This window comes from Phalacrocorax carbo, chromosome 22 (assembly GCF_963921805.1).
Source record: "Phalacrocorax carbo chromosome 22, bPhaCar2.1, whole genome shotgun sequence".
Lineage (NCBI taxonomy): Eukaryota > Metazoa > Chordata > Aves > Suliformes > Phalacrocoracidae > Phalacrocorax > Phalacrocorax carbo.
The window spans coordinates 2,622,921-2,648,291 of NC_087534.1; the positions used below are offsets into that span (position 1 = coordinate 2,622,921).

A 25,371-nucleotide genomic window follows, 5' to 3' on the forward strand; every position below is an offset into this window, starting at 1 on the left:
GGCACCAGCACGGGTGTATTTGGCCGGGCAGGATCCACCTGCCCACACGATCGTGACGGAGTTGTACAACACCCGCGTCCCCCCGCCCGCCCCGCCGCGGGACAGGCACAGCCCCCGGCACAGCGGGGAAACAATATTAACAGCAAAGGCGTGGGGCGCAGTGGGCATGGGGGTCCCCTCAGCCAAAGGGTCCCTTGACGTTTTTGGGCTGGAAGAGGGGCTGCTCCAGGGGCACGGCACCCAGGCACTCCGCTGGGCTGCAGTGCCCTGTCTTGCCCGGCTGCCCCGTGGCACCCGGGGGGCCAGGGATGCCGGGGATGCCCTGCTGTCCCACAGGGCCTGGGGGGCCCATCTTCCCATAGCCTGGTGGCCCTTGGGGACCTGGAAGAGACAGAGGGAGGTGGCAGGGTGCAGCACTGGCAGTGAGACCCAGCGTCCCCCCACCTGCCCTGCCGCGGGATGGGGCTCACCTGGGGGTCCCGGGGGGCCGCTGTCCCCCATCATCCCCACGCCTTTCTCCCCTTTCTCTCCTTTGGCGCCTGGCTCACCTGGAGGAGAGGTGGATGAAAAGGAGTGAGACCAAGGCGCAACCGCGGTGCTTGGGGACCCCGGGAATGCCCCAGGGAGCAGCACCTACCCCGCATGCCCGGGACACCCTGCCGCCCCTCTCTGCCAATCTGCCCTGGCATCCCTGGGGAGCCGGGGGGTCCTGGCCGGCCAGGCAGCCCGTCCTTCCCGGGGGGACCAGGTCTCCCTGGGGATGCCACCATCTCCACTGGGAAGTGCAGCCGGGAGGTGTAATACGCCATCCGCTCTGCAGGGAGAGGCGGCCACACTCAGCACCGGTGGGGACGAGGTGATGCTGGGGTGCAACCAGCCCCCGCCCCCGCCCCCCCATTACCGTCAAACATCTTGCTCAGCTCTTGCTGGATGAATCTCTTGATCTCATCGTAATTCACCACGTCTCCCTGGGGACACACACCAAGGGCCATTGCCACCAGGCCCTGTGGGGGGACAGGGTCCTGCACCCTGTCTTCCCCCCCTTACCATCATCCCTGGGGGTCCTGGCAGCCCAGGGCTGCCTGCAGGTCCTGGTGAGCCAGGGGGGCCCCTCTCTCCTGCAGGTCCCCGTGGCCCCACAAGGCCCATGGAGCCGCTCTTCCCTGGCCCCCCAGGCATGCCTGCTCTGCCCTTCTCCCCGGGGTAGCCTCTCTCGCCTGGGGATCCAGCTTCGCCCTGCAGAGATGTGGAGATGCAGGGCTCAGCCCTGGCATCCCCAGCCCCACACGGGGCTGCGGGGCACCAGGATGGCCATGATGGCACAGCTGGGCTCTCCCCTCACCTTCTGGCCAGCCGGTCCTGCCATGCCAGGTTTTCCTGGGGGGCCCTGGGGAGACACAGAGGAGCGGGGTGGCAGCAACGTCTCCTGCACAGGCACCCTGGGGCCACCATGGCCAGGCCAGAAGATGCCACGGTTCAGCCCTGGATCCCACCAGGCAGGAAAGCTGCAGAGCCCCTGCTCGTACCTCTTTACCAATGGGTCCATCTGGCCCCTGCTCCCCCTGCAAAATCAAAGAGGGGCAGTGTGAGAGGGTGACCATCATGGTACTGGTCTCAGTACACCCACTGCTCTGGGGTGCAGGGGTCTGCACCCCCTTACACACACCCTGCTGCACTCACCGGCGGTCCTGGGTGGCCTGGGGGTCCCGGCTGTCCTGGCATCCCTGGTAGACCTCGCTCCCCTGTGGAGCCCCGCTCGCCCTTCAGCCCCTGTGGGGAGGCAGGAGAGAGCCTGGAGCATCAGAGTCAGCGCAGGATGGGGACGGTGACACCCAAGCCCACCCTCTGAGGCACCCACCTGGCCCCCACATCCCCTAGCTGGGGATGCGGCTGGGCAAGGTCCAGCCCCAGGCAGTACTCACCACTCCGGCGAGGCCAGCGGGACCTGGCTGCCCCGGGCTGCCGGGGGGTCCCTGGGGGGCAGAGAGAGGGGTGTCAGATGGAGGGGGCCGTGGAGATGCCCCCACTCCCTGTGCCAGAGGGAGGCCCTGCCATGCTCCCTGCCATGGGCACCGTCCTAGTGTGCTGTGGGGAGCACATCCAACTTACGATGAGCCCTGGGGGTCCCTGCCGGCCTTGGGGTCCCATGGGTCCAGGGTCACCCTGAGGAAGGCAGCGTGATGAGGGCCAGCACAGGGCTCACCTAGCTCAGGGCTCCCATGCCCACCCATCCCTTGCCTCACCTCTGCTCCCGGCTGGCCCGTGCTCCCTGGGGGTCCGGGTTTGCCGCAGTCACCCTGAAAGTAGGAAGGGACGCTGCTGGCAGCGCAGTGCGTGGAGACCCTGGCCCAGGACTGAGGTCCTCGGGGCTGTCACCACCAAGCGTCTCCCATCGCCACCATCACTAACCTTTGGTCCTGGGAGACCCGGGTGCCCCGTCTTCCCCTTGAAGCCCTGAAGGGAAAAAAGAGCTGGGTGGGGGTCCCAGCTCCCATGAGCAGACCAAGGCAGTCCAAGGTCTCTGCGGGGACCCCGACTTGCAGCACCACGCTGGAGGGGGATGCCCACCCACCCCCTCGGGCTCAGTGTCCCTGGCAGCACACAGTGGGGCAGTCCTAGCTCAGGGGACACCCGGTCCTGGCTGCAGGGACATGCCAGGCACCAAGCACCAGAGAGGGGTGACAAGGAGGGCTGTCACTCACCGGAGGACCCATCATCCCTGGTGGCCCAGGGGGGCCGGGGTCACCCTGAGAAGAAAGAGATGGGGGTTAAGGGTGTCCTGGGTGGGTTGCAGGGTGGCAGCCCCCCTGACAGCAACCGGGAGAGCCCCAGAACCTCACCCGCAACCCTGGCTTGCCATCCTTGCCGTCCAGTCCTTCCAAGCCAGCAGGGCCCTGCAGGGACAAGAGGGGGTGTCAGAGGGTGGTTTGCACCAAGGGGCTCTGGGGGGTCCCCAAGGGACCCACTCTGGGCACCCCAGGCCATGGAAACAGGTCCCCAGGGACAGGGTCCAGGCAGCAGCGGTCGCCCAAGAGCACGATGATACTGGTGGTCCTGTCACCTCTGCCCCCAGGGGTGGCATGGGGGAATCTTACCTGGATGCCCGGTGGTCCAGGGGGTCCGGGGGGCCCTGGCATCCCTGTGGGCCCACGCATGCCCTCGCTGCCCTGCAAGAGCCAGAGAAGGTCACGGGAGCAGCCTGGGCTGGGTGCCCCTCAGCCACCCTGCAGAGCAGGGGCCAAACCCAGCCACCAGCCCGAGGGATGAGCAGTGCCACCACCCAGCCTCGTCCCAGTGGCACTCACCCATGGCACTCACCTTCTCAGCTGCAGGTCCCGGTGGTCCAGCTGGACCGACCTTCCCTGGAAAGCCAGGGGGCCCCTAAAGAGAAGTGGGGTGTTAAGTGAGGGAGGGGGCATCATGGTGGGAGAACCCAGCCCCGCACAGCCTGATGTCTCCAAACTAATTTTAATGGGTTTGCTCTGGGGCTGCTCTCCACACCCTGTCCCATGGGACATGCCCGTGTCTGTCTCGGAGAAACCCCTGTCCCCATCACTGGCTGGCTCCCCTGCCCCATGGGGACATGGGGGCGCACAGCCAGGGCTGAGCATCGTCTCCTGGGGATACCCCACTGTGCTGGAGCATTGCACCCCACAGCCCTGGTGGGATGTACTCACCGGTGGCCCTGGGAAGCCAGGCTGGCCCTGGAAACCCTGCAGAGAGAGGAGAGCTGAGCGGGACCCCGACGGCCACATCCTACCCGACAGGGGTCCCGGGGATCCCTGTCCCCGTGGGCCCCTCGGGGATGCTCACCTGGTCCCCCTTCTCACCAGCACTGCCCGGGAGCCCACGTTCGCCCCTCGGCCCCTACGGAGAGAGGAGCTGAGGTGGGTGGGAAGCACCTTGCTGCACCCGCAGCCACTCCCTGGTACCCTGCCACCACAGACCCCCAGGAGCCGATCCGGGTGGGCACTTACCGCTGGTCCCGTGGGACCGGGGAGGCCATCCAAGCCAGGGGGTCCCTGAGAAGGGGAGGAGTGGAGTCAGATAGATGTGGCGAAGGACCTCAGCTCCAGTGCCCATGGCAAGGGGGGCACCTGGGAGAGCCCCCAGCCCCTCTGCCCCCAGCAGCATGGCCTCAAGAGACTCACCAGTTCCCCCTTCTCCCCAGGGGGACCCACGTAGCCTCGCTCGCCTTTGATGCCCTGGGGAAGGAAGAAGATGAAGGCCCCGCACAGCAAAGGGGACAAGCTGGGACACGGGGCACAGCCAGGTGGTGGGGGGACAGATGGGGCATGGATGGGGTGTGGGGGTGGACGGGGAAGGATGGGGCAAAGACAGGGCATGCACGGGGCACAGATGGATGGAGTGGACAGATGGGCAATGGATAGGGCATGGGGGATGTGTGGGACTGGGATGAGCCCCGCGGGGGCACGGTGCTTGGTGCCTGCTGGGGTCCCCGGGCCGCCTGCCCATGCCTGGCAGCATGGGGGGCCTCAGTGAGCACCAGGGAGGGATGTGGGTACACACAAGGTGGCTGGGGACTGGCAGGTACTCACAGGAAGGCCGGGGGGACCCGTTGCACCGGGGTAGCCGGGCTGCCCTGGAGGTCCCTGTGCAGGAGGAAGATGATGCTGAGCCACCTCCAATGCCCCAAGCCAGGTGCCCAAAGCCCATGGGGCACCAGTGTCCCCCCATCCCCTCCTCCACCACCACTCACCGGCTCCCCTTTGGCTCCAGCAAGCCCAGCAGGGCCACGTTCCCCCTGGAGACCCTTCAGAGGGAGAATAGAGCAGCTGCAGGGGGTCTGCTGCGGCCCCTGCCCAGGGCCGTGCCCACCTGGCAGCACAGCCAGGCAGAGCGCAGGGGCCAAGGACCCGGGCACAGCCCATGGGGTCTGTGATCACCACCAGCCTGCGCTGGCCCCAGCCTGCCCAGCACCTCCAGGCACCGGGGAGGACTCGCTCGGCACCCAGCTGGGCTCCCTCCAGGCACGGCGCCAGCCAGGTGCACCGGGCTCAACGCCCACACGTAGCCAGCTACACCTACACCCAGACACAGGTCACTGCTGCCTGTGCCCCCCAGGTTGTGGCCGGCGGGTAGGACCCACAGGCAGCCCCGGTGCCACGGAGCCGTGGAAAGCTCAGCCTTGGGTGGGGGCTGCGTGGGGTGCCCAGCTCCTGGCACCCCGGCCACTGCCCAGGACATGCTTCAGACCAGAGCTCCGGCCTGGTGGCACCCGCTGCCTCCCCGTCCTCCCAGGCACGGGTGACTCGGGTGACAGCCGGGAGCCCCCGGGCTCCGTGTCACGGGACCGCTGGGGCGGGTTAGTGGGGTGACATGGTACCGAGGCGGTGGAGGCTGGACAGGACACACTGGCACACCGCAGAGCGATGACCCACACAGACCCACAGAGACCCACACAGACTGTGGTGTTACGGTGACATTAGTGGATGAGGGGACAGGAGCAGGACACGGCTGGCACGGGTGAGGGAGGGCAGGATCCTCTGAGTGCCGCTGGCATAGCCCCACCTCGTGCTACGAGGGAGCACGAGTGGGAGCAGGAGGATGAAGATGAGGATGAAAATGAAGATGGAGATGACGATCAAGATGGAGATGATGATCAAGATGGAGATGATGATCAAGATGGGGATGGTGGTGGAGGCTGGCTGACCCCAGAGGAGCTGGGGACCAGGGGAAGAAGAGGGTGAATCCCAGGCAGCACCAGCTGCACGGGGGGATCTCCCAGCACACACGAGGGTATAGTCCCCGGGGGCAGCTGGGGAAGGGGCAGCAGCCAGGTGCCATCTGGTGCACCCAGTGCACCCCATGGGAGCTGTGATGAGCCACGGGCCCCAAGCTGGGGCAGCAGGTCCCCAGCACACCGAGCACAGCCGAGCCGGGCCAGCCAGGGGCTGCAGCCAGCCCTGGCACACCTGGGTCCCGCAGCGGTGAAGGGCCCCAACACAGGGCACCGTGGGCAGCCGCACCGGGGCTGGCGAGTGCCAGCACCAGGTCCCTGAGCTCAGAAAGAGCATTCCAGAGCCTGCAGACCCCAGGTCCGCTGAGACCCCCTGCATGGGGATGGAAGAGGTGGAAATGGGAGGATGGAGATGGGGTGGAAGGGGAGGGAAGCAGCTGGGCTGCGGCTGCTCCCAGGGGGGACAGGGACAGGGCACACAGCCAAACCAAGCGGCAGCGACAGAGAGCACAGAGCAGAGCCGTGCTGGGTCCTTACGGGCAGTCCGGGTGCGCCAGGCGTTCCAGGAAAGCCTGGGGGGCCCTGAGGGGAGAAACAGGGAGGTCACAGCCTGGAAACGGCACCCAGGAGCCTGGGCTGAGCCCTCGGGGCGCTGCAGAGTGGCTGGGCATGGGCCAGCTCAGCCTCGGCCTCCCACCAAGCCGGGCTCCTGCTCCGTCTCTGGGCTGGCAGCACCTTCGCCTCTATCTTCAGACTTGCTGGGGGACAACCGTGCCATGCTACACCTCTGCCTCACCATGGCCCCGGCCCTCTGCCCATCACCACGGCCTTGGGGCAGGGTGCTGGGCCCCCTTGGCAACTTGCAGTGAGGGGCTCCAAGCTCCCCAGGACCATAACATGATGCCCGTGCAGCCCAGCAGCCCCCCGCCCCGTGCAGGGGTACTTACGATGGGCCCAGGTGGCCCTGGGGGTCCTCGAAGTCCCGGTGAGCCCTGGGGAGAGATGGGTACAGTAGGCATGACCGCCATGTGGGGACAGGGACCTGGCACTGCTCCAGCTCCGAGGGGCACCGAGGGACCAGTCATGGCCCCTGCGCCCACCGGGAAGGGCTGGGACGGCGGGACAACGGGAGGAACAAGGCAGCGCTGCGGATGGGGAGTGTACTCACCTGCTCGCCTCTCTCGCCGGGGATGCCCGGGGTGCCTGGCAGCCCGGGATTGCCCACGCAGTCCGGGTCAGGGTTGTCACCCTGCAGGGAGCGGGAACACATGAGTGCCCCCCAAAGCAACCTCTGCTCCCCAAAGCTCCAGCTGCTCCCACAACGGGGGTACAGTGCCAGCTCCTGCCCCAGCACGGACCACCCCTGCAGCACCCTGGGGACTGGGGAGCCAGACTAGGGTAGCAGCTCTGTCCCAGGGGCAGGGAGAGGGTGCAGGGCAGCATGGTTCACTCACCCGCGCCTCCTCGGCTCTCGGGAACTGGGCGAAGCACTGGAAGAAAACCCAGGAGTCACCTGGGGATCCCCTGCAGGGATGCACTGGAGGAGCCATGGGGCACAGCAGGGCATAGAGCCCCACATCCCACACCCCTCGGGTGCTCAGCACCCACTCCTCCAGCCTGACCAGCCCTTGAACAGGACAACCCCATCACCCTCCCTGGGGACCCCATCCCGGCAGGTGGGAGCTGTGCGTGGGAGCCTGCCTGCACACCGGGCAGGACCAGCGTGCCCAGAGCGTGCCTGGAGCGTGCCCAGCCCTGCAAACGCCTGCGGCTTTGCACGACTGCCACACCGGGCAGGACCAGCGTGCCCAGAGCGTGGCCAAAGTGTGCCCAGAGCATGGCCAGCCCAGCAAGTGCCTGCTGCTTTGCACAGCTGCCTTGTGAGCTGATGCCCAGGAGCTCAGGAGCATCTCTGCACTTCACACCAAGACCCACCAGGACCAGGTGATTTTGGGCACCGGGATTCCCACCCAGAGGTGGGCAAATACTCACATGGGCGCAGCTCTCGCTGCCGGGGGCGCCTGGCATGCCCCTGTCCCCCTTCTCCCCCTTGACGCTGCTGGGTGCTCTGAAGGCTGCCTGCAGCTGGACGCAGTCACCACAGAGGGTCTGGGAGGAGGCAGGGAGTCAGAGGCACCCTGAGGGGCTCGGAGTCCCCCAGGCATGACCCATGGCGGCAAGGTGCCCGATCTGCATGCTCTCACCTTCAGCACCTCGATGTTCCTCTCGGCCACGAGGGCCAGTGGCCCCTGGAAGAGATGCAGGAGGGAAGGGGATGGTCCCCGAGCTGAGGGGAGCAGGATGGGCAGCCACGGCGGGCACAGCCACTACCTACCAGGTCTCCAGCTGGTCCAGGCAGTCCTGGTAAACCGTTGTGTCCTGGCATCCCCTAAAGCCAGGGAGAGAGCTTGACTATTTAAACCTTGCGCTAAATGCCAGGCAGGAGCTCCTCCTCCCATCTCCCATTGCTCACCTGGCGGCCTGGGGCTCCGGGGGGGCCAGGGGGCCCGGGGGCTCCTGGGGGACCCTGCAACACCCCAAAACACAAATGCAGAGAGGCAGGGGGTGAGGCGGTGGGGGGTAGGGGCCGGTGGGCACAGCGCAGTGGGGGCAGCACCCACCTGAGGGCCTGGCTGCGGCTGCCAGGACATCCCGGTCCACAGTCCTGGGGCTCCCTGGGGCCAAGAGAAGGGGGAAAACGTTCAGTGGGTGTGAATCATAGCCGGGGGGTGCCCATGGGCATTGCGGTGCTTACCGGCATCCCAGTGTAGCTGGGGTCCTGGCGGGGACCGGGTGGGCAGGCGCACTCCCCGGGGTCTCCCTGCAGACAGAGAAGGTGATGGCAGAGAGGATGGGTGGGTGGCAAGGGGGTACGGCTCGACCCCAACCCCAACTCACCTTCTCACCCTGGGCACCCTTCTCTCCCTGCAAGGAGGAAAACCAGAGATGTGCATTAGCAGGCGGCCAGCGGCCCCCGCCATGCCCCCCCCCCCACGGCAGGGTGAGCACCGGGACACAGCAGCTCAGCACCGCGCTCGCAGGCACGGCCCCTCCGCCACCCCCTGTACGTACCGGCTGCCCGCTGGACCCGGGCACCCCGGGGAGGCCCCGCTGCCCTTCAGGGCCCTGCGAGGAAGAGGAGGGTGAGGAAGCTCAGCTCCACGCTCAGACCGCGGCACGGCGATTTTAAGCCAGTGTCAAGGGGCTGGGGGAGGACGGCGATGCCCGTCCTGGAGGACAGGACTTACTGGTGACCCTGTGACGGTCATCCCTGGTGGCCCAGGGGGTCCCACGGCACCTTTGGGGCCCGGAGATCCCTGCAGAGGAAGGACAGCAGGAGTGGGGGGGCAGGATGGGGAGGGAGGGCTGGGGGATGCTCCCTTACCTTAGCACCTTTCTCTGCCACCATTCCTGGGGGGCCCTGGGGTCCGGGGGGGCCCTGGGGGCAGAAGAGGGCATTAGCTCCCCCTGCCAGCTCCAGCCAGCCCTGCTTCCCACCCATCAAGCTGTGGTGACAGTGCTGTCCCCAGGGTGGTCTGCCCAGGACCCCCACTGCCACTGCCCACACTGCGGGGTTGATGCTGCAGGGGTGCAGTCCAGCCGCTCGCAGGAACCGGGGGGCTGGCGGCTGCCCCATCTCCCATGGCTGGGCAGCCCAAAATGCTACTTACGGGTGTCCCGGGTGGTCCAGTGCTCCCAGGCTCTCCCTGGGAAAAATAGTGCATGAGAGCTGGCAGAGTGGCACGGCACGGCACGGCACGGCACAGGCGCCCCACACACCCACCTGCGGTCCTGGCTGGCCGATCCCCCGCGGTCCTGGCTCTCCCTAGGGAGACAGAGGGGCAGTGAGCGGCCCCAAAGCCCCACGCCCCTGGCTCCCCACAGCCCTACTCACCTGCAGCCCCTTCAGCCCAGCAGGGCCCTGAACCCCCGGCAGTCCCGGCTTCCCCTAAAACACACCGAGGTCAGCCCCGAGGGCACGATGCCACCTGGCACCCGCGGCACTGTGGGGAGGGGGCACTCACGGGTCTGCCCGGCTGGCCGATGCCCGGGGGGCCCTGGTCCCCTTTGGCCCCTGGTTTTCCTGGGATGCCGACCACATCTGAGAAGTCCCCATGTGGAGAGGGACTGGGCTCGCAGGCATCTCCCTGCAGAGGAGGGAGCACAGGAGGGGAGGTCAGGATGGGTGAGGGATGAAAGGGGTGGATGACACTGTGTTGATGAGATGCGCATCCCCATGCAAGGGTGGGGGGGTCTCACCTTCTCGCCTTTAGGGCCGGCTGGACCCCTGATGCCGGGCTCACCCGACAGCCCCGGGACACCGGCCATTCCTGGGGTGCCTGGGTCCCCGGGGCTGCCTGCGTCCCCCTGGCAAAGAGAGGGGACAAGGCTGGCACAGGGCAGGGGGGCACACAGCACTCCTCCAGCCCCACATTCTTGGTGGGGTCACAGTCCCCTCTGCCACCCCCAGCCCTGCCGGAGCTCCCCACCCACTCCCTCTCACCTTCTGTCCTTTCTGGCCAGCATCACCAGGTCTGCCCTGGGGGAACGGAGGAACGGGTCAGTCCAGAGCATCCCCCAAAATGGGGACCTGCGATCTTGGCGGGGGGGACTCACCGCTCTGCCCGGGGGGCCGCCCTGGCCCCTCTCCCCCGGCGGTCCAGGCACAGCCAGCACCGTCGCTGCCCCTTCGAGGGCCTGTGGTGCGGGAGGGCACTGCCCGCACGGCTCGCCCTGTGGAGGGGACATCCCAGTCGGAGCGTGGCTTTGGGGGCCGGAGCACTGCAGGGCGGGGGGTCCGCAGCCCCTGCTGCCCTCCCCATCTCACGGCTGTCCCATGCAATGAGTTGCATGGGTCTCAGCCGCGGAGGTTTGAGGGATGGGGCAGGGAGCGGGGTTCCAGGGGGTCCCCACTGCAGAGCTCACCTTCTCTCCTTTGAGCCCCTGAACGCCTGGATCACCCTTGTCTCCTGGGAGCCCCTGCACAGAGAAGCCATGGCAGAGGTGGAACTGTGGCCCCCAGTGCCCGGCTCCTGCACATGCCGGGCTCCCAGCACCCACCCTGCACCCCTACTCACTGGTCTGCCCATGGGTCCCTCCTGGCCGCCATCTCCCTGCAAGACATGCGGGTCAGGGACAGGCCCCAGAGGAAGCCGAGGCTGCCCCGACCCCATGGGGCGACGCAGCCATTGCTGCTCCCTCGGGGGGCGCAGAAAGCAGGGTGGGTGTTGAGGTCACTCACCTTCTCGCCTTTGACGCCGGCCAGCGCAGGAAGCCCTGCTTCACCCTGCCAAAAGCCCCCCATGGTTACACACCCAGCACCTGCGCAGCCCCAGGGCAGCCGGGGCACCCCTCCAGCACGGGAGAGGGGTGCTCAGCCCTCCCTGTGTACTCACCGGCAGCGCCGGCGGCAGCGGCGCCGGCTCACCCTCGACCCCCTCGGTGGGACCCCGCAGCAGCGCGGCGAGGACGCGGGCATCGCAGGACAGGCAGGAGTCCCCCTGCGAGGGTAGGGAGAGGGCACGGCTCAGGGGGACCACAGGGGCTGCCTGCTGAGCAGGTGGGTGGGATGGAAGGACAGACACTCACCTTCTCTCCTTTTATCCCCTGGATGCCGGGATCTCCCTGGGGATGAAACAGAGGAGCTGGGCCCCCGCTCCGGCTGGGGATGAGCCAGCCCACCCCTCAGCCCCACGTCACCTACCCTGTCCCCTTTGGGTCCTGCGGGGCCGGGTCTGTCCTGGGGAGGGGGAAACAAAGGGGAAGCATTAGGGATGCCGACATGAGACCCGGCTCTGCCCTCCACCCTGCGTGCCCACCCACAAGCCACTGGGTTCAGACTCACCGAGACCCCGTCCTTGCCGGGTGCTCCGGGTGCTCCTCTGGGTCCCGGCTTGCCAGGTAGGCCAGTGGCACTGAGCATCCCCTCGGAGACGGTGGGACATACTTCGCATGGCTCGCCCTGCCCGCAGGGACAGTGAGATGCAACCCCAGGCTGGGGAGTCCTTGGGGTGGCCCCCGAGATGCCCCAAGCAGCCCCGAGTCCAGGCGATGGGCACCACGGTGGAGCTGGGCTGGCAGGGGCTGCCGTGGCCGTGGCACAGCGAGGCATGGCACAGCCCCCCCTTGGGCCACCTTGCCGCTGCACCTACCTTGTCTCCTTTTGGCCCCAGGACGCCGGGGGGTCCCTGTGGGAAGAAGGCAGGGATGGGGCTGCTTCAGGGAGCCCTGAGACCAAGGTTTGCCCTGGCAATGCCACCCAGCCCCCCTCAACCCCTGCCACCAGCCACGGCACAGGACGGTCCCAGCCTCAAACGAGGCTGCCGACTCTCCCAAACCCCTCTCCGCGCCTGGGCTTGGATCCCGCTGTTACTCTGGCCAAGCAGCCCTGATCCCGAGCCAAGAAAGCCATCCCTGACCCCGGGCTTTGGCTCCAGGCTCACGATACTCACGGGTGTCCCAGGCGATCCTCCAGGTCCAGGAGCTCCGGAGCTGCCCTGGAGCCAGAGATGGGAGAGCCTGAGCCCAGCAAGGGAGAAAGCCATGGCCCTTGGCACCCCCAGCACCCTTCTCCCCCCAGGGGGGCTTGCTGCCCCACCAAGCCAAGCCCTGGGCCACCCAGCTGGGTCTTGCCCAGCCAGCGGCACCGTGAGCCAGCACTGACTCAGCTGCGGCAGATCCGGCTCCAGCTGGGGATCCCCGGCACAACCCACCGCCTGCGCTCTGAGCTGCCCTCAGGCAGGACGGGGTCGGGACCCCTTTCCCCCCCACTCACCTTTTCTCCCTTTGGACCCGGGGGGCCACCTGGGTCACCCTGAAGGGGAGAGAGGACGGAGTTAGCCATGCCTGAGCACCCCAGCCAACCAGCCCCATCGCAGAGCCCTGGCGGGGGGCACCTCACCCCCTCCTAAGCCAGGGATACTGCTCGGGCGCAGCCCCACAGCATGGGAGTCCTTACCGGCTTCCCTGGAAAGCCGATGCCCGGCGAGCCTGGCTTCCCTGGGGGCCCCGGCTCACCAGCCAGCCCCTCGGGTCCCACGAGGCCAGGGTCACCCTGCAAGGCAAAGGGGGTGTCAGTGCCAGTGCTGCTGCTGGCTGCCCCCACCCTCCCACCCACCCAAGCTCCTACCTACCTTCTGGCCCTTGGGACCCACTACGCAAATCTCTCCAGGCCGGCCCTGCCGGGAGGGGAGCAGAACATGAAAGCTCGGCAAGTGCAGCGCCGTGCACGCCACAGGGCTGGTCCAGCGGACAGACCCCGCCGGTCCAAGGGGTGCCCCAGGGGATGCCCAGATACCACCCAGCACTACTCACATCGCGCCCTGGGCGCCCCGGCTTGCCCTGCAGTCCCCCGTCGCCCTTCTCACCCTTCTGACCCTGTGGGACAGAAGGACATCACCCATGCCATCTCCCATGCTACCCGGGTTGGCACCGGCAGGTCCTGGCACCTCTGCCACTGTCCCAGGACCCACAGAGCAGTCGTCCTCGCTGCAATACCAGGACCCACGGGTAGGCTGGACTTACCTTCTGCCCATCAGCACCAGCTGCCCCCGGGAGCCCCTGCGTGGGAACAGCAGGGGAAAGTGGGTGCCCATGGGTGGGCTCATGCAGGTGCCCATGGGTGGGCTCGTGCGGGGCTTCCCTCCTGCTCACACCACCGCTCCTTTCATCCCACCACCACCCACTGAGCTGCCTCCTTGGGGTCGGAGCCCCACGCCCCAGCCTGGGGTACGCACGAGACGCGGCAGGGGAAGCACCGCCAGGTCCCCGCACCACGGCCCCATCTGCTGAGCATCACTTACCGCCTCTCCACGCTGTCCCTTCTCGCCCTGTGGCCCCTCGGCGCACTGGGGAGGATGAGGAGGGAGTGGGTGAGGGGAGTCAGCAGAGCCAGGGTGGGGATATGCAGATGATGGGGGGGTCTTACCTGCATGGGGCCACCAGGGTGGGTGCGCACGCAGTCAGCGCCCTGTGGGAGGAGGGGAGGTGGCTCAGGGGCTCTGCCTGCACTGCCCATGGCCAAGGACGGGGGGCCATGGGGGGCAGGAGTGCTCCCCAGAGCAGCAGGACCCCTGTGTGCTACAGACCCCCACAGGGAGCAGCCCCGCAACAGGAGGGGTCCCTGCTTGGGACACGGCCAGGGACACTCACGCGGTCGCCTTTCTCCCCCTTGCTGCCAGCAGTGCCGGGAAGGCCGCGCTCGCCCTTCCCACCCTGCAAGAGAGGGGAGGTGCGGGTGACGAGGTGGGGAAGGGTGTCCCCATGTCCACACGTGTGCTCACAGCAGGGCCCACGGCTCCCGGGCAGGGATGCTCCGGTCACAGTCGAGGGTCTGCGTGGCCACGTCCCTGCCAGAGCTAGACTCTGCATGTCCTGGGGGGTGACAAACCTACCTTTGGACCTGGGGGACCAAGCGTGACCTAGGGAGAGAGGAGAGAGGTGTCCCGCAGTGCCAGAGCCCTGCAGGGGCAAGCTGCCTCCAAACAGCAGCAGGAGAGAGCCCCCGTCCCGTTGCAGTCCGCACCCTCCCAACACCCTCTCCCCAAGTGCCACCCTGGGAGTCCCATAGGGCACACAGGGTCCCAAACATCCACCGTCCCCCCTGCCATCGGCCCCACGCCTCCAGCCAGAGGTTGCCACAAGAATGGGGCCGCAGCTGGAAGGGATCAGAGACCTTCCCCACAGCCAGATGTTGCCAGGCCCTGGGCTGGGAGGAGCCATGGGTCACAGGGGGCTGGCAGCGATGGCAGAGCATCAGGTGACACCCCCAGCCCTGTGACACTCACCCTGGTGGCTTTTGCCTGCCCCAGCTCACAGCCCAGCCCCAGCAAATGGGGTCAGGGACCCCATCTCCTCCCACCAGCACAGCCCGGCGCTGCCCGGTTGCACACTCACGTTTGCCGAGGCTGTCTGCGGCGAGCACGGTGGGCACTGGGAAAGACAGGGGTGGAGGCTTGCACTGACTCCATGCACTGCCCATGGCACCCACAACCCTACAGCACCCACAACCCCGCAGCCACTGCCCTGCTCCCCTGGGCACCCCAAACCCGCTGGGCTCACCCAGTGCCATCTCCCCCCACCAGCCCTGGGTGCTCGTGGGCACAGAGGGATGCCTGGGGCAGAGGAGGGAGAAGCCAGGAGAGTATTTCCCCCGCCTGCATCCCCAGGGAGGTGAGGAGAGCGGCTGGCCTGGTACCCGGCTCTCCCTGCGGCTTTGGGGCTTGACCACAGCTCCGCTGGGCCAAACCCACCACTCCAGCGTGCTCCCATGGGACCGGGGCCAGGCAGGATGGGGCTGCCCACATCCCATGCCTGGGTGCTGGCAGAGCTGAGCACAGCCTCCCTAGGCTCCCATCCCCCAGCTGAGGCCAGCCCCACACCTCACCCCCTCGCTGGGTGCCCCCAGATGCTGGGGGGTGGGATCCCTGTCACCCTGTGGGGAAGTGACACAGAGCAGAGGGTGAAAAGCCAGGCAGGTCCATAGCCCCTGCAGCTGCACAGCCTCCAGCCCATGCTGTGGGACCTGGTTTGCATCCTGGGGATCCCCAGCAGAATCCCACCATTGGGATGCAACAACCCCGGGGGGATGGGGCCACGCAAGGACGGGGCATGGAGCACGCTGGTGATGCTTCCCAGTTCCAGCAGCGCTCTGGAGATGCTTGGAGGGAACAAAGAGGCCCTTGGCCATGGCTGGGATCGCTCCAGCAGCGGCGGAGAGTTAAGTGGGGCCTCAATTCCTGCTCGGGGGAGCAGAGCAGCCGCTTCTGCAGGCATCCCTGCAGCTCTGGCAGCAGCCAAAAGTTCCTGAACAGAGCAGGGACAGACCCAGACTGGGGTGCAGACGGGCCCCGGCACGGCGCCGGCAGGAGGAAGGGGAGCAGAGCCAGGCATGCTGGCACTGACACAGCCAGGCTGGGACACCCTTTTCCACCTGCCCTCACCTTCTCCCCGTGATCTCCCCTCAGGCCAGTCCTCCCCGAGGTCCTAACTGGCTCCTGTGGAGAGAGCAGAGCACCCGTGGGTGCTACCTGCCTGTGCACCCCTGGGTGATACCTCCCCATGCACCCTGGATTATGCTGCCTGTGCACCCCCAGGTGCTACCTGCCCGTGCACCCTTAGGTTATCCTGCCTGGGGCACCCATGGGTGCGATCTGCCCCAGGCTGAGCCCCGAGCCAGCAGCTCAGCCAGTGCGGACCGGCAGCGGGGCGGCAGGAGCCCTCCCCTCCCTCGCTCCCTGGCGTCTGGCCGCCGCCAGCTCCCTCCCTCCCCTCGCACCGAGCCTGGCGTGGTGGAAAATGTGAGACAGGGCTTTTCCAGGGGCTGAATCAACGTGGCTGCCGGCCCGGCAGCACCAGGCACCCGCACAGCAGCCGAGTGCTGCCCGCCCTGTGGCGCCGGGAGCATCCCACGCCGGGACGGGGACCTAGGCCAAGCTGCCGGAGGGATGCAGGAGCTCACCGCGCCCAGCGGCTCCTCCAGGCAGAAGCAGCGGGTGTACACCCGGCCCTCGGGCTGCGGCGAGATCTCGATGAGGTTGCTGCTCTGCATCAGCTCTGCTTGACGACGGGTCTTGGGCACTTCCACAAGGCACTGACAGGAAAGAGGGGAGGGTCATGGGGGGCTGCTGGGGTGAGAGCTGGGAGCCCCAGCCCTGCCCGAGCACCCAGTGTGATTTGGGAGAGGGATGCATCCTGCACCGTGCCCTGCACCGGCCATGGGGACGGGCATCGAGTGATGTCCCAGGACTGGAGAAAGCTGCCCTGTGTCCCCTGCCACTGCGGGCAGGAGGTGACCCCCAGGGGAGCTCTGGCTGGGAGACCTGCCCTCACCATGCCTGCTTCCCCTCTGGGGAAAACCCCAGTCATGCAGGGCAATGCCAGGGCCCAGCCGGGACCCGGATGGGGGCTTGGGGGTAACTCACCCCGCTGGCTGAGATCTCGCAGCACCCCTCCTGCCTGGCCAGCTCGGCGTCGCAGTAGATCTGAGCTTGCTGGAGGTCAAACTGCAGTGGGAAGGGGGGCAGCAGGTCAGGGGCATGCAGGGACAGATCCTGCATCACAGGCAGAGCGTGCCGGCACCCCCATGGGGACTCACCCGGATTGGGGTGCCACGCGTGGCATCCAGCCCCAGGAAGGTGTTGCCCTCCGGGGTGAGTGCCCGCCAGGGTGCCAGAGGCTTGGAGGAGATGGAGGCGCAGTCGAGGTGGATGGAGATGGCGCGGCTCTGCACGGCCACCACCACCTTGTGCCACCGCCCGTCGAAGAGGGACGCCACGGCCTTCCCCGCGAAGATGGCGCTGACGAATGCAGCTCCCGGGGACCTGGCCTGAAACTCCAGGCTCTTCTCGGGGCCGTGCACAGCCAGGGAGAGCTGGGCAGAGAGGGGGACAACACCGTGCTCAGGGATGGCTTCCAGCTGTCCCCTCGCTGATGGCATGTCCTGCTGCCCTGGGGCCCTACCTGGGGGTAGCCCTGCCGGTCGGTGACCTGGAAGAGGTACCAGTGCTCCCCGGTGCTGTTCTTCTTCAGCAGCAAGGTGAGGACAAGGGTGAAGGCGGGGGGCAGCCCATGGGGAAACACCTGCCTGTGGGGACAGGCGTCAGGGGCAGCCAGACCCCGCACCGAGCTCCGACGCTGGTGTTCGCAATGGCCCCGACACCCCCACCCACATGGCACTTTCTGGCAGCATCACCGCAACGGCCCCCATGGGTCCCGCTTGGGGTCTGTCCCCATCAGTGGCACCACAGATGCCATCGGGGAGGATCCAGTCCCGGCCCCACGTGGCAGCGCCTGGACCCGGAGCTGTTTGTGTCTCAGCCGGACGCGCGGGCTGTGGCTGCCGGAGACGCCAGCACTTATGCAACAGGAGCTGAACACGAGGCAGACGGCAGAGACGCTTCCTCCCGTCCTGGCACAGCACGGGGAGCTCAGACCATCCCCTCAAAGCGCAGACCTGCATCCCTAGTGCCGGCTGGACATGCATGCAGTGGAGGGGACTGAGCCCAGCCTGCCCCAGGCACCCTCAACCACCATCCCTATCCCTGCCCCAAGGCACAGATGCCATCTCCACCGTGCACCCCCAAACACAGCCCTCCTGGGGCAGCTGCAGCACCCGGAGCCATGCACTTATCACCACAATACAGAATTTTGGCCTCAGGCAGCCGGGAAATGTGTCCCTGACCCCATGGGCTCCATGGGACGGATGCTCCCACGCAGGCGGTGGGCAGTGGGCAGCCGTGGCGCCAGCCTCCCGCCAGCAGCCTGGTCCCCACTCGCATGGCGAGGAGCAGGGCAGCCGTTCCCCAGTGGGACCATGCCCACAGCCTGCTCAACCGCTGGAAATACTTGCTTCGGGCTCCACTCAGCTCCTGGCCTCAGCTCCACCACACCAGCGACTTTCCAAGCCACCGCTCTGGAGCGGGATCAAGGCATGGGAAGCAAGCCAGACCCATCAGTCCCCTCTGCTCCCTGCAGGGCGTGGGGCTGTCCTTGTGGGGCACCCAAGGGCAGGTCCAGGGCAGAGGAGCACCCATGGGTGCCCACCCGGGACTCACACGTCAGCTGCTGGGGCCACCCTCACGCTGTGCGCTCCCCAGGGCTTGCTCTGGGCTGCCACAGGCACCTGGCCAAGAACAACCCCAGCCCAGAGAATCTGCCATCTCGAAGTCATCTAAGGACATGTCTGCCCAGGTCAGGAGCCAAGGCTGGGCCTCCTTTGCCCTTGGGAGAGCCCCGTGCCCGGTGTAGCGGTGTGCCAGCCCTGGGGCGATGTGTGGACAGGCAGGCTGGAGGAGGCAGGCGTGCAAACCACAGCAGCTTCCTCTAGGAACAGCTCCCGAGGACGCGGACCTGATCCCATCTTGCCACGCTGCAGCATTCCTGCCAGCCTCTGCCCCTCGGGCACGGCTGTGCAGGACGTGCTGGAGACGATGGGGCTGAGGGCTGGCCTCTGTGTGCCTCCCTCAGCAAACCTGTGGCCCCAGCAAACCCGGCAGTGCCTGCTCGGAGCTGTGCGGCATTTCAAGCTTGTCTAGACCCCAGAGAGTGCCTGCCAAGGTGAGGAGAGCAGCCACAGAGCAGCCACAGAGCAGCGATTGCATAAGGGCTGGCCACGACCCAGCCGAGCTGCTGCAGCCCATGATTTACTTTCTAGGATGAAGGTGGCTTGGGCAGCCCCAGGGCTGCACCACCAGCACCTCTGCATCCCCCCGGGTGCCACAGAGCTGCCTGGCCTCTCCAGCACCAGTTAAGGGCAAAGCCTAATGAGCTTCACTCGGGCCCCATTCTTAAAACACATGGGGACGGTGCTCGGCAGCACTCTGGCCACTAAAGGCGAGCCCACGAGCCGCCCGCACTCACCGCGTGGGCTGGACCAGCGGCACGGCACCCAGTCGCAGCACCACCGGCCCCCTCGGGTTGTGGACTTTCTTGATGGAGGAGATCTTCAGCAGGTCGAACCTTTTAATCAGGTTAAAACCTGCAGGACAGAGCGGAGGGGGTGAGATCTGGCCCTGGCATGGGTGCCGAGGGCTGATGCTCTCCAGGCAGGGTACGGAGCCCATCCCCGGGGAGTCAGGGCTGTGCAGAGCCCCCGTCTGTGCGGCAAGAGGGGCTTTCCTTACCCGTTATGTTCTCATACTTGTCCCCAACCAGATCCTCATCCCAGAGCTGTGGGCATGGCTCCCCTGCAAGGCAAATCAGCGCATCACCGTGGTGTCCCCGGGGGCATGGGGAGGCTGTATTAGCAGGGTCAGACCGTGCGGAGCCCCCCAGGCCCCAGCGGGTCTCGGGGTGCTGCTGGGAGCTCGCCCTGGCCCCCCGGCACGCCGAGGCCGCTGGCAGCCACCGGGCAGCAAATACAGCTCCCACGGCAGCACTGGCTCCTTGCAAACAGCCCTCCAGGAGCAAAGCAGCGGGTTTGGAAGGGACAGAGGGTGAGCTCAGAGCTGGCCCCAGCCACCTCCCACAGCAAGTTCACCAGGTGAAATGCTTTTCCCAGTTGCTGCGTGTTTTGCCTCAAAACAGCCCCGTGGCTGAAATCAGCATCAGGAGACTCGGACAGGCGCCATGAGCACCCAAGGTGGGGAGATGGCACCCAGAGCTGACCGCTGGCCTTCCTGTCCCATCCTGGTGACATCTTCAGACCTGGTGGCCCCAGGGGACAGGAGTAAGGGCCAGGCCGGGGGATGGCAAGAGGCTGAGCTGCAGGGAATGCCGTGTCAGTCGCGATCACACCGGCGCTGTTTGCAACTGCGTTGATATATTATTCCTTTAGCAGCGTTAATCCATCTCCACTGGATGCAACCAGATGTTGGGAGGTGTGAGATAGGCAAGGAAACAAGGGGGTATTGGAGGAGGAATTTGTTTTGTCTCCATTCTGTGAAGCAGGGATGGCCCTTGATGATTCACCCGCCTCCTTCCCGGTCCTCACTGTTCCAGGGTGCAGCTCTGGCCCCTGTGGCCCCACTGCCCACCTCCACCTCCGCCTGAGAACCGGGCACCACCACAGCGCTTCTCCCACAGGCTGACCACTCGCTCGCACGCAGCCAGCAGCGGTGCAGGGAGGTGCCCCTCGCCCTCGGGACCCCCGGCACTGCGGCAGCAGCAGGGGCTGCAGTACCGGAGCTGGCCCCGCAGGCACATGTCGCAGCCAGGGGCAGATCTCCCTCCTGCTGGCAGTGAGATCATCCAAGCAAGGCATAAATCACCCCCAGGCTGATCTGCTTTGAAGCCTCTCCCAGCCCCAGCGCTGCCCCTAAAGTAAAAACTCATCGCCCCAGCCCTCATTTCCCTAACGAAGGGCCCAGAGCCAGGCGTGCCGCACTGGACAGCGGGTGCTGGTGCCAGCCATGGAGTCCCTTGCATGGGCAAAGCCCCCGGGCCCTGCCGGGACGAGCCACCGCTCCACCCCCGCAAAGACTGATGCAACCACAGCTTCGCTGCCAGCAGCTCCTCCCCGCCATCCGCCTCGAGCTCACCCTGAGCTGCGGCCGGCCCCACACTGGGATCCAAGCGCAGCGGCCCCACAGCCAGGGAGGCCTTGGCGGGGACCCTGTGGGCTCAGTCATCGTCTCCCTGACCCCAGCTGCATGGGGACAGCCCCGAGCCCTCCATCGTTGGCGTACACCATGGCCAAACCTCTTCCCACCTCGCAGCCAGAGGCCGAAAGCCCCTCAGGAGCTCTGTGCATCCTCGCCGCTGCCCCGAGCGGTCCTGGCTCACCTACAGAGCAGTCCTCGCTCGCTTCTGCCCGGATCCGGCTCCTGCATACGCTGCCGGACGGCGCTGCCTTCGCCGCCAGCTGGCAGCAAGCGCCCCATGGCCGTGAGCACGGCCTGGGCCACGGGGCGTTCCCGGTGCTCGGCCGCTGCGGGGGCGATGGTGGGGTGTCCCCGGGCTGGCTCCCCGCAGCAAGGCTCGCTCAGCTCTCCCTGGCCCCCTGCCCGCCCGGGATGCTGAGCAAAGTCCCAAAGCCAGGACAGCCGGGGCTCAGCAGAGAGCTGATGTCCGCAGCTGCTTCTCCGGCCGCCAGCGTGCCTCTGCATGTGGTCCGGGCACGTGGGGACCTGGCATGGCTCACGGTGTCCCCTGGCCACCTCTACCCCGTGATCCCTGGATGTGACCAGCCCTCCTCTTCCTGGGAGCAGGCAAGGAGGGGGCTGCCCCTGTGCAGACCCCAAGCCTTCGCTCCCAGTGCCCCTTACCTTCTGCCAGTGGCAGCTCCTTCCCCTCGCAGGCGCTGATGAGCCCTGCGAGCGCGAGGGCCCAGAGACCCCTCATGGTCCCCGCTGCAGCAGCTCGGGGCCGACACGGCTGCCTGCAAGGGAGAGGGATCAGGCAGCAGCGGTACAGGCACATGGTGGGCACCATCCCGCAACCCCCGGAGCTTGCCCACACTGGGACACTGCCAGCAAAGCCACCAGCAGAGAGTTGATGCTGACCCACTCAGCCATGTCTTGGTCAAGTTTTGGGGGTCAGTGTGGCCTCCATCCACTGCTGGATCCCCCATCTGCTCTGTACCCAGCCCAAGCACACTGGGCGAGCCCCAGCATCCCGGCATTCACCGGTTCAGTCCAACCCCAGCACCCAGTTTTACTCCAAACATCTGGAAATGCAGAAGCTGGGGCACCCCAGAGCAGAACCGGGTGCCTCAAGAGCAGGACCCCCAGGAGAAGGTCTCACTCCCTCCTGTTTTATCCCGCGGTCCCGTGTGGATCCCCAGGGTGGCCCAGGCCCTGCAGGTCACCCCAACCTGGCCTCCCTCCTGCCTGCTTCCTGCCACGAGGCAAGGCAGGGCTGCAGGCAGCCGGAGCCGGGCGTTGTGACAGACCCAACACGCTCGGCTTCGCTCGCCGCCGCAAGAGCGGGACACGCATCCCTTCGTCCCAGCGGTCCGGGACCCCCGCGACCAGCGGTCCTACCTCTGCCCTGCCCGCACCCAGCTCTTCGGCACCCCCCGGCTCTTCCCTGCCTGCGCCCCAGCTCCCCTGCCCCGAACCTCCCGCACCTCCCGGCTCCCCTCTCCTGCCAACTGGCTCCCCTGGCCTGGCACCCCCTGCCCACCATGCACCCACCTCTGCTCCCCCCGCACCCCCTGCACCCACCGCTGCCCCCCGTGCGCCCCCGCCTGCACCCCGCCTCTCCTACCCCCGCACCCTCCGCACCGGCGGGTCCCCACGGCTCCGGGACGCCGTCCCCGGCCCGCCCTCCCCGGGGCGGTGATTAATTACCATTAACTAGGGGGAGCCCCCCGTTCGGCGCCCGCCCGACGGCGGGGCCGGGCTCTGCCCCGCTCCCCGTGCCCGGGGGCGCAGGGCGGGCCCGGGGCTCACCTGCGCGGTGCTCGGCGGGACCCGGGGCCGGCGGGGAGGGAGCGGGCGGTGCCGCGGGTCCGGCCGGGCCGGGGCGGTGGGAGAGCCGCGGGACACCGGGAGCTCCGCCGCGCCGCCCCCGCCGCCTTCCCCGCCTCCCTCTGGGGGGGGCCCGAGCCGTCCCCCCGGCGGCTGCCCGCCCTCCGCCTCCCCAGCCCGGGGGGAACCGAACCACCGCCCGCCTTCGCATCCCCGCCCTCCTCCTCCTCCTCTTCCTCCCCCCTGGGCGCCTCCTCCTGCAGCGCCCTCCCCACCCCACCTTCCCCCCTCCCCCGGGGGCTGGACCCCCGCCCGGAGGAGGGAACCCCCTGCGGGGGGCGAGCGGGGCACCCCATTCCCCGGGATGGGGGTGAACCCCACCCCGTGGCTGCCATCTCTGTGGATGGCATCCCATCCTCCCCCCAGGGACCAGAGGGGACCCGGGTGCTGGCACCTGTGATGGCGTCGCTGGCCAGAATGAGTGCCACTGTGGGGAGGAGGGTGTCCCTCCAGGGATGCTCCTTCGCCGGCGCAGCACCGGACCGCAGCGCCCGGCCATGCCAGGAGCAGCCCTGGGCAGACCCTGCGGCATCGGGGCACCCAGCCCCTACCATGCCGCAGAGCTGATGCATCGTCCCCAGTGCCCTGATGGCTTCGTGACAGTCTGGCCCAGGACGTGGTGCCTGGGGTCAGAGCCCTGGGATGGGGTCTCTGCCAACATCTCTCATGCTGGCACTGCTGCTGGTGGCAGGAACGCTGCCCACACCTGGCAGGGCTCTCCCCTCATCCCCAGTAACAGAGCCGCCGACTTTCCAGAGCTGAACCAGCACCGACGAGCCCTGGAGGGATCCAGCACCCATCCTGGCTCACACCACCTCAGCACGGTGTCCGGCTCTGCGCCGCAGAGACTTTCCAGCCTCAAACGCTGCCCTGCTGCCCCCCAGGCCTGGCTGCCCAGCTCTGCTCCAGCATCCTCTGCCCGCACAAGCCAGACCACCCCAAGCCCCCGCAGGCAGGGAGCAGGCAGGGAGTGGGCCCACACAGGGCAGCAGCCGGCCCACACAGCTTTGGGTCTGGGGGGTGCGAAGCAGCTGCACATGTTCCCAGGTCCTCATCCCCACACCCCGTCTCCGAGAGATGCCCAGCACGGCACAGCACCGCCGGGCCCCTTGCTCAGCTGCTTTCCTCCCAAATTATGATGAATCTATTTACACTGAAGCTTTACAAATGTGTGTTAGGGACGCATGCATCTCAATAAACGCGCTCTAATTAACAACTGATATTTATTCAGCCCACAGTAAATAAGCTGTCGCGGGCAAACCAAGCGATGCTGCTTTTGAAGAGCGGCTCGACTCTGCCATTTATTCAGCCGACAGCCCCCAAGATGCAGTGACAGAGCACTCGATCCTCCTGTGAGTTGCCTACTGTAGTAATTAAGGGTAATTAAAGCAAGTGGGTACGAAATATAACAAAACTTTTCTAATTTCTGTTTATTGGACAATTATTCATCCCGAGCTGTTCTTTGTTTGTGGCCACCCAGCAGCGACGGACCCCACGTGTGAGCACGAGCGGGGTTTGTGCATCTTGTGGGTGGGGGGAGCTGGGGCTGGTGGGACCTGCCGTGGCCCCCAACAACAGGCACAGCCCCACAACCCACCCTGCAGTGGAGCAGGGACAAAGGGCAGCCTCGTCCCTTCTTCTCCAGGCTCCTCGCTAATACCAGCATGGCCAGCGGCTCCCAGGGCCCTCAAATTCAGCTGTGAATTGCTTTGGGGAGTTGCACCTATCCCTCCCGCTGTTCTTCCCGTGCCTCAGTTTCCCTCATTTGCCAAGCTGCTCCCACGGGCAGGTTGTCCCCAGTCCAGTGGCACAAGGGACCCCGCTGGCCACGGGAACATGGGGACAGCCACGGTGTGGAAACGTCTGCTCCATGCAGCTCCTGCTTCCCCTCGCTGTGCCAGCACATGGGATCGGTGTCACTGGGGGAAGGAGGCCGGATCCTGCTCCCCCCAACACTCTGCTAAGGGGGGAGCCGTTTGTCTCCAGCCAGTGCCGGCATCCCCTGGAGCGATGCTGAGCTGGGGGATGGAAAGCAGGATCCAGCAGCCCCTGCCCACCGACCCAGCACGGAAAAAGCAGAGGCAAGCTGCACTTCCAAGAAACAGCCGCGTCGGCTGCCAAGAAACACGAGCCGGAGCAGAGCCTGGCAATTTTCAGGCTGGAGACAATTTGCCTCCGACCCCGAGCGTCATGCGGCGGCTGCGGCGGTTGGGTTACCGCAGGGCTCCCCGCCTCCCGTGCCGAGCTCAGCGCCGGTGCTGCCGGCACGGCCCCCCCCAGGGCCCCCCACTGCCAGGGCGTGAGGGCTGGGGTAACGCCGGCCGGACCCTGCCAGCTCACAGGCAGCTGCCGGCACGCTGGCCCGGGCAGCGCGCGGGAGGGAATTCCTGTGGCAATGATTTTGGCGGTTCAGCATTTATTCCTGCACCGATTTGGGCACAAACCCCCAGGTTCCAGTGTTCGCTGGGAAGGAAAGAGCCTGCGGGGATTCCTTCCAGCTTGATGGGGCCCATTTGTTTCCGCAGTGTTAAAACAGCAGTTTTGCCTCTTTTGGAGGAAACACTTTGCCGAAACATGAAGGGAGAAGCGGCTGGGGAGCCAAGCGGTGGAGCTCACAGCCCCCCTGCGCCGCCGTGGGCTGCGCAGCCTCAGAGTGGTTTCTCCATCATTTCCGCCCGCCCCAAACTGAATGTTTTTGGCATGGGGGAGAGTGGCTTGGCTCAGATGGAAGCTGCAAGATAGAAAATGGCTCCAGAGCTC

General features: G+C 66.9%; 1 protein-coding gene across 4 annotated transcripts; it reads right to left on the reverse strand.

Moving 5' to 3' along the window:
* Window positions 1–22,729, reverse strand: COL16A1 (collagen type XVI alpha 1 chain). 4 transcript variants are annotated; one of them, XM_064471141.1, is made up of 71 exons: window positions 22,534–22,729; window positions 21,406–21,518; window positions 19,324–19,386; window positions 19,061–19,178; window positions 17,162–17,285; window positions 16,797–17,072; window positions 16,624–16,704; window positions 16,161–16,292; window positions 15,643–15,696; window positions 14,597–14,632; window positions 14,095–14,121; window positions 13,853–13,915; window positions 13,629–13,670; window positions 13,504–13,548; window positions 13,226–13,261; window positions 13,016–13,078; window positions 12,835–12,879; window positions 12,660–12,755; window positions 12,477–12,515; window positions 12,154–12,198; window positions 11,854–11,889; window positions 11,547–11,663; window positions 11,406–11,441; window positions 11,291–11,326; window positions 11,098–11,202; window positions 10,944–10,988; window positions 10,780–10,815; window positions 10,628–10,681; window positions 10,319–10,435; window positions 10,206–10,241; window positions 9,962–10,069; window positions 9,727–9,849; window positions 9,597–9,650; window positions 9,486–9,527; window positions 9,373–9,408; window positions 9,087–9,140; window positions 8,950–9,018; window positions 8,774–8,827; window positions 8,600–8,626; window positions 8,457–8,522; window positions 8,323–8,376; window positions 8,175–8,228; window positions 8,037–8,090; window positions 7,906–7,950; window positions 7,694–7,810; window positions 7,156–7,191; window positions 6,870–6,950; window positions 6,649–6,693; window positions 6,239–6,283; window positions 4,721–4,774; window positions 4,560–4,613; window positions 4,152–4,205; window positions 3,978–4,022; window positions 3,814–3,867; window positions 3,678–3,713; window positions 3,319–3,381; window positions 3,096–3,167; window positions 2,841–2,894; window positions 2,703–2,747; window positions 2,410–2,454; window positions 2,244–2,297; window positions 2,110–2,163; window positions 1,923–1,973; window positions 1,681–1,770; window positions 1,527–1,562; window positions 1,343–1,387; window positions 1,048–1,236; window positions 902–968; window positions 638–814; window positions 471–548; window positions 1–381 (listed from the first exon to the last, which is right to left on the reverse strand). In XM_064471141.1, exons 2-71 carry the CDS (start codon window positions 21,479–21,481, stop codon window positions 179–181), a joined length of 4,863 nt encoding a protein of 1,620 aa, XP_064327211.1. In that variant the 5' UTR covers window positions 21,482–21,518; window positions 22,534–22,729; the 3' UTR covers window positions 1–178. The 4 variants fall into 4 exon arrangements, with proteins under 4 accessions (XP_064327211.1, XP_064327213.1, XP_064327212.1 ...); XM_064471143.1 differs by lacking the exon at window positions 22,534–22,729 and adding an exon at window positions 22,432–22,503; XM_064471142.1 differs by lacking the exon at window positions 22,534–22,729 and adding an exon at window positions 22,349–22,406.
* Window positions 22,730–25,371: the final 2,642 nt, after the last annotated feature.

Bases quoted from the DNA above. Each gene is read 5' to 3' on its own strand.
- COL16A1 (XM_064471141.1), bottom strand. From the start codon at position 21,481: ATGAGGGGTCTCTGGGCCCTCGCGCTCGCAGGGCTCATCAGCGCCTGC. The intron at 19,387-21,405 runs GTAAGGGGCACT...TTTGCCTTGCAG, and splicing joins GGAGCTGCCACTGGCAGAAG to GGGAGCCATGCCCACAGCTC. The intron at 4,023-4,151 runs GTGAGTCTCTTG...TCCCCTTCTCAG, and splicing joins CTGGGGAGAAGGGGGAACTG to GGACCCCCTGGCTTGGATGG.